Source organism: Rhyacophila brunnea, unplaced genomic scaffold (genome assembly GCF_057557595.1).
Source record: "Rhyacophila brunnea isolate RB1 unplaced genomic scaffold, BYU_Rbru_1.0 scaffold_12, whole genome shotgun sequence".
Classification (NCBI taxonomy): Eukaryota; Metazoa; Arthropoda; class Insecta; order Trichoptera; family Rhyacophilidae; genus Rhyacophila; species Rhyacophila brunnea.
Genome location: NW_028232774.1, coordinates 13,689,810 through 13,697,235, shown reverse-complemented (window position 1 = coordinate 13,697,235; position 7,426 = coordinate 13,689,810). Strand labels below are relative to the sequence as shown.

Here is a 7,426-nt window from a genome sequence, read left to right as displayed (position 1 = left end):
AATATTTAAAAAAAAAAATTAAATTTAAAATGGCAGTGACGCCGGGAGCGCGGCGCCACAGCCGACGTCCGCAGAGACCAAAACCCGAATGACCCTAATAGGGGCTGGTAGGGCAGAGTAGGTAGTAATAATACCCAACAAACAATTCACAATTATTCTATCTCTGACAAATGACAAAAACAGCCTCTGGCATATGTACCTGGCTTGTAAGTAGGTACCTCAGGTCTCATATTTCAGACCTTTTCTAGGTACATGCTTTGGAAAGGGGCTGTGAATTTCTTGGAATTATTACTAGCTTAGCTACATATTTTGAAATATTTGAACTAGGTACAAATACATATTTTTTTCAAAGTAATCTCAAATCAGATATTCTAGGTGCTAGGTACATTGTATGGCTGGGAACTTTGCTTCCAATATTGGTCAAAATTGGATGAAATGTAGGTAATAATATTAAAAAAATGATATTAATAATTACTATTTGCTTACGGGCTAGAAATTTGTCTCGCAGTCGATCTGTTCATGTTTGCATGAATCAGCCCAATGATGATTCAGGCCTCGTGGCCTTGGATCCTCTGAGGATGCCATGGTTTAGGCGGTATCAACATGATCTCCCTCGTCGAAAGCCTCGTTGGTAGTGCCTGAGTATTCCTTCTACAATGGGTTCCAGCCGCTGGAATATCAGAATCGACAACAGTTTATATGCAGAGTTAAGGAGTGTCACCCCTCTGTAGTTACTACATTCTAGTTGGTCTCCTTTCTTGTGCAGGGGACAAATCAGCCCATCCTTCCACTCCTCTGGCATCTTTTCTGAAGTCCATACTTGGTGGATTAGGCTATGTAAATGTTTGAGCAGGTTTTCTCCCCCACATTTTATTAATTCACTCTGTAGGTTATCTATTCCAGGCGATTTGTTTGTTTTTAACCTTGACATGGCACCTTTTACCTCATTTAATGTCGGTGGTTCTTCGTTATCATCCATGCCACTTTGTACTGATTCCTGGTCATGAGTATTAATGTTAGTGTTGCCGGCATCATTATGGGGTGTATTTAAATGATGATCAAAGAAACCCACCCACCAGGCAAGAATACGGTGCTTTTCTGTGAGTATCATGCCATTGTCATCCTTGCACATTGTGATACGAGGCTTGAAACCCTTCCTAACATTATTTATCTTTCTATAGAACAGCCGACTTTCTTGGGCTTTATAGTGTTCTTGGAGTAGGATCATTTCCTTTTTTAAATAATCACGTTTCTTTTTCTTGTGTAGTTTCTTTTCGTCACGCCGGCGCTTTTTATACTCATCGTCTGATGCCCATGTTTTTTTCTGTAGCATCATTAAGTAAGCCTCATTCTTTCTCGTAGTGACTTCGCGGCAATCTTCGTCAAACCATTCTTATCGTTCACCTGTTTTTCGACGTCCTAAGGTATCATTAGCTGAGGATACTATTGCAGTCTTGCACTCTTCCCAGTGTTGATTCACCTCTTCATGGTCTCCAACCTCAACATTGTCGCTCAGGTGAGTGTTCAAGCTCTCCTGGTACCGAGCCAGTTCCTGCGGAATCTTCAGTTTCTCTGTGTCAAAGGGTTTTGCTCTTGCTCCCATTTCCTTTTTGGTGTTTGAGATCTTTTCTCTAACTTTTCCACACACTAGGAAATGAGCTCCTCTGTATGTCCGGACGCTCATTAGATCCGATCTGTGCCTGTTGTCTATCAAAATATGATCTATTTTTGGTTTATTGTGCACCCATCCGGAGATTTCCAAGTTCCCTTATATATATCCTTACGGGGAAACATTGTGCTACCAATAACCATATTTAGTGACGCTGCACAGTTAATTAGTCGGGTACCATTATCATTACTTTCATTGTGAAGACTATGTTTTCCGACAATGGCAGTGTAGATCTCCTCCCATCCTATTTTGGCATTTAGATCACCGAGTATTATTTTCACATCGTGATTTGGGCAACTGTTGTACGTGCTTTCTAATGCATCGTAGAAGTCCTCTTTTTCCTCATCCGACTTATCCTCTGCATGTACACTTATAAATGAGTAATTGAAGAAACTTCCTTTAATTTGCAGTCGCATGATCCTTGGATTGACTGGTTCGAACCCAATAATTAAATGTTTCACTCGTTTGCTTACGATGAATCCAGTCCCAAAGTGATGTTCACTATCATGGCAGCTATAAAGTATAGTGTAGTCTCGTTTCTCCATCACTCCTTGACCTATCCATCGCATCTCCTGTAGGGCCGTAATATCACATTGGTATTTGATGAGTTGTTCTGTAAGGAGTTTAAGTGCTCCTGGTCGATAGAGTGATAATGTATTCCATGTTCCAAATCGTATTTCCTTAAAGCGTTTGCCAGGTTGTCTGAGTTTAGTGTCCGGTTTCCGAGGCTGTTGTTGTGGTTTCGTAACAATGTGTTTTTTTACGGGATGAGGTTGTTAGCCCCACGCCCAACCCCCTTTTCGGAGGGCCATTTCTTCCTACTCCGTTAGCCCTGACTACACCTTCCACCAGGATTGACTACCTGATCTTAGGTGTAGTTGCTCAGGTTTCCAGGGTTCACCACGTGGAGGTAGAGATAGGAATTGAGTAGGAGAGGCTATGCGACACTATCAGGATACAGTGTCATGCGGTACGCATGCACTACCCCGTTAGACCCCAGAGCCTCTCATTGGGGTTAAATATTAAAGCCATGCCCTGTTGGTGTAAAATTAATTCCAGTTGCCATTAGTTTTGTTTTTAATTATTATTAAGGCCATGCATTAGTTGAGGCACGGTCTAAAAAGATCGTTGCTAGGCGATGCGCGGATTGCGGGTGGCGGGTGAAAATGACGCCTGTCAAACGAAATATTATTTGTCATATAAATCCAACATACGTCCATTTTATGTTCTGTTTATTGTTCTATTAGTAACAATAATAATATATTCATTGATATGTTTTCTTTTTAAAGTAAATGGGTAACGTTTTTAGTCATCTTTACACGATTTTAGAATTAATTGACCCGTCGCCATCACGCAGCAAAGTGACGTGTTCCTGGGTCAACATTCTCTCACTGAATGGCAGCGAGTCCAAAATTTCGTCGCGCGTACAGTTGAAAATTATTTGGCGTTTCACTGATGCGTCACCTTAATTATTGTTTCTTCTTTTTACGCTGTATATTAATACCTCTCGGCGATCAGTTTGTTTCGCGTCGATTCATCCAAGTTATTTCAAATCAATGCTCTACATTGTGTTGGCTAACATTAAAACCATGCCCTGCTACTATTAAATCAATTCTAATTGAAATCATCATTGTTATAATTATCATTATTTAGTTATTTCATTGTTTATAGCATCCTCTTCATTTTTAATCGTTGTATCCCTGTTTTATTTGTATGTTTCCCGCTTAATCGAGATAGATTTATCACCTCCAGCCATCGACATTACGATGTCTATTTCGTAATTGTTTTTAAATTAATTCTCGACATTAGTGTTTTTATATTCTCATTCACATGTTTAAAAATTAAGATTATCCGGTTAGTGTGATGTATAATTAAGACCCGTAGTACTACGATATGTTATATTGTGCCATAATGTGTTAATTAATGTCTAAATCGAATAATTACTGTATTGAAATTTATCGTGCGACGCTCGTCTGGTTTGAAACTACTGCAGTGATTATCGATTTACCGACCATACTGCCATCTATAAAAATAAGACAGAGGCATATTTACCTAAGGCGCCACCCCTCCCGTTTCTATGTCTCGATGTATGTGTTTAGATTGCCTTTTCATATTTTTTATCCATTTCGTTATTGCACGTGTATAAACTAGTCTTATTAAATAAATTAACGATATTGGGGTAATTTCTGAGGAACTGAGCCTCTCTTCCCATCCGCAGAAGGGTATTTCACCGTACGCAATGATTCTATAATTGGCGAGTTTTGTGGCACAATATTTCATCAAATATATATACATATATATATAGGGTTCCGTTTGTCCCTGGTTTGTTTAACGGCCAATATAATCAGACCGGGACGGCTAGCGAGTGTTTAAAGGCTTCCAATCCTTGACTTTGAATTAATATAATTTTATTCGCAAATACCACTGCCACCTGTGGTTCGTTAATACAACATAATAATTCTTAAAAATAAAATATTCCCCTTCAGAAAATCAGGAAGCTCTCCTGTCTCTGGTAAAGGACAGATTCGAGCATTGGTAAGCAGCTTCGTGTAGCCAATTCTCTAGAGGTTCAACCTGTGGTTGTCATACTGGGTATCTTTGTCCCAGTACTCTCAAACGAAGCCCTATATTGGACACATTATATAGGATTAAATTAGTGTGTAATTTTTCTTTATAATAATAAGATTTCCATTTGTTATTTGATGCGTCCCTACTGTAATATGATCTATGCTATAACTGATTTATAACCCAACGACTATGTCTTAATTGGATGTATTTTTGTCAATTGGATTTATGTAACATTTTACTTAATTTTGTTTGTTCTTTTCATGTGTAACTCCAGAATTGAATCTGTCGTTGTTAATAAACAATAACTCAACCCATATTTCTGTCGTCTATTGCATTAAACGGATCTCTGTTGAAAAGACCGAGTGTTTCATTTCAACCACCCAAGTCATCTAACAATAGGTAAACTAAAATAATTATTACAAGTATACGAAATACCGTAATTAAACATAATAAAATAGTTACCAAACAAATATGTATTTATTAGTTAGTACATTTTTTTCGTATATTATCTTTGCCACGCATATTCATTTTTTATGAGTAAGACATAAAATTTAAGGTAGGCTAAGAACAATAGTGGTATTGTGTATTGAAATAGGCCAAATAGGGTAACCCCCCAGTGCAAAAATATATTGTTTGTGAGCAGTTCTGTTAATAGTTAATTTCAGTTTATTTATACCGCATGTTACATAATCGGTATGCACTAATCCAGTGTTTCCCAACGTGGGGCGTACGCCCCACCGGGGGAGGATTTGAATGTTTTGGGGGGCAATGTGCAAATCATTACATATTTGGTACATTTTTTGTTAAAAAATGCATTTTCGATAATATTTTTTTTATGTTGCAACCATGACTTTTCGAGAAAATTACTGTTGCCATTCCCATCATAATATTTAGTTGAATGCGGCGCTTTAGCGCTGTAAATGATATGTTACTGAAAAAAGTCGTTTTGTTCACAAACTGTGGAGATTTTTTTTTATTTTAAGCAATTCATTTTTTTCAGAATTTATTAGTTAACTATGAAATTTTGATAGGGGGAGTACGGAGATTTTTGAAGCGTTGAAGTGGGGCATGGCACAAATAAGGTTGGGAAACACTGCACTAATCACATACAATCTTTGCATGCCTACCTGGCTCACAACAAATCATTTGACTGTCCGTGCTTGAATTTAAATAAAATAAGTAGCCAAAAATGTAAAGAAGGTCCGAATTCGTGAATATAAAGAGTCTTGGAAAAAATCGTATTTCAACATGGAACGTGAAAACAATATAATATGTTTAAAATGTACATTAACAGTCCTTTTAGGCTTTTAGGGAGTGCGTCCTAATAAACCATTACACAAAAAGGCACCCAGAATACGATCAAATTTACGCATAGGCACAACAAACATTCCAGTACAATTTGAAACTTTAGGTTAGGTTAGGTTGTTTAGGACACTAAACTGGACTTTGTATACCTCATCATGTTAATTTGTGAAAAATTGTATTGGTCTTAGTTAAGTGCATCTTTAAGAAGTAATGGCAGTGAATGAAATAGGTGTGGGGTTAGAGTGGTTAGACTCTTGTTAGATTGTTCGAGAAATCGGGATCGCAAATTATGTAAGTAAGATATTATTGTGTCATATTGTTTAATTTCGTGTGGTCACCAGAGTGACTATCATTTCTTGTATAGATTGCTCTGTTTGAAGACGGAGCGTTAAAAATACTCTCTTCTATACTTTAGAAGTCAAAAACTTGGGCATGATGCCGACCCTTGGCATAAACGGTGGTCGAATGTTCCTGTAGTGGCGTTTGTGTAGAATTTTTTACACACTTTTAGATCTGCGCACGAAACGAAGGACTTTAGAAACAAAAACGCCAGTTTGTTTTATAACAATGTTGGCGAGTTAATTTTTAACAATTTTACAGTTAACATTTTTAATGAATCGCCAACATTTTACGAAAATACAAACTGCCGCGTTTATTTCTAAACCACTCAAATACATTCAAAATAATAAAAAAACACATCACCGGTTATTTATTTGGCTGACGCATTGTTCGCTCAGAGCGTTAAGCCATAAACTGACATTTATATTTCTTTATTGATATTAAATCATTCTAGCTGTTCAAAAACTTTTTGAGAAATAGTTTAAATAAACAAAGACATATTTAATTTACCTTCTGAGAAGTCGGTAAGAGAACACGGCAGCCTACGGTGATTGAGGTAATCATGAAAAGACGCTTTACGACCTTACATAGCTAGGACACGTGTTCCGGATGCCGCCAAAGAGTGTGACACTTCGTACCCTCATGGCACAGCCTCAAGGGTTCTGTCGCCATGGCCGGCCCTCCCTCACCCTGCAGCGGTGCCACAAAAGCGACCTACGTGCTGCAGGTCTGACATGGCGGGAGGCGCAAGAGTTGGCGATGGACCGAGGAAAGTGGCGCGAACTTGTGCTTGCCCTATGCCCCAATGCTGGGTCGTGACAGGGTGAAAGAAGAAGATCTTCTCTTTATAGAAGGTAAACCATTGCACACTACCAGAAAATGTTATTCTGAAGACCACCGGCCGCCACTGTCTATACCTATAATGCTTTTGTTTGTATTTCGCTTTCTGCACAGAGAGAACGATTAGAGTGGATGCATGGGATGGTAATGTTATCCTGAGTATGACATCTTGAAAATGATCATAAATAGCAATGAAATTTCGGATTTTCACACTTAATGATGTTAAATACATCAAATATATCACATATGGTGTGAGCCATACATAATATTACTCACGTTGCTTAATATACAACTCATTCAACAGACAATATTTAACACAATCGTTTTGGAGAAGATTAGAAGATAAATACTTACGACAAGGGTTTGCGATGTAAAGACCACCGGCCGCCACTGATTATATGCCTAAACCAGGCGTTCACAAAGTGTGTCCGTGTGACTTGATGTCTCTGTAACTGTCTGTATGAAAAAGTTTGTGAACCCCTGGCCTAGATTTAAATTTATATACCATCCTATATCCAAAAGGTATTAATACTATTTTGACATAGGTGCCTACCTATTCACAATGTGTCTAATTGAGAGGTGTAACTATTGTCTTGAAATTATGAGTCATAGAACTATAGCTTTACTATTATATCACAGCTGAAGGCATTTTTGCAGTGATTGGCGGAAATACACACCCCACTATCATGTATTTTGGCAATGTCC

At 38.0% G+C, this 7,426-nt stretch overlaps 1 protein-coding gene across 1 annotated transcript; it reads right to left on the bottom strand.

The window, feature by feature from the left end:
• Positions 1-1,393: 1,393 nt before the first annotated feature.
• LOC147077808 (protein CFDP2-like) lies at positions 1,394-2,214 on the bottom strand. Its single transcript, XM_085940082.1, has 2 exons — positions 1,848-2,214; positions 1,394-1,707 (listed from the first exon to the last, which is right to left on the bottom strand). The coding sequence occupies exons 1-2, from the start codon at positions 2,212-2,214 to the stop codon at positions 1,394-1,396; spliced, it is 681 nt and encodes a 226-aa protein (XP_085796208.1).
• Positions 2,215-7,426: the final 5,212 nt, after the last annotated feature.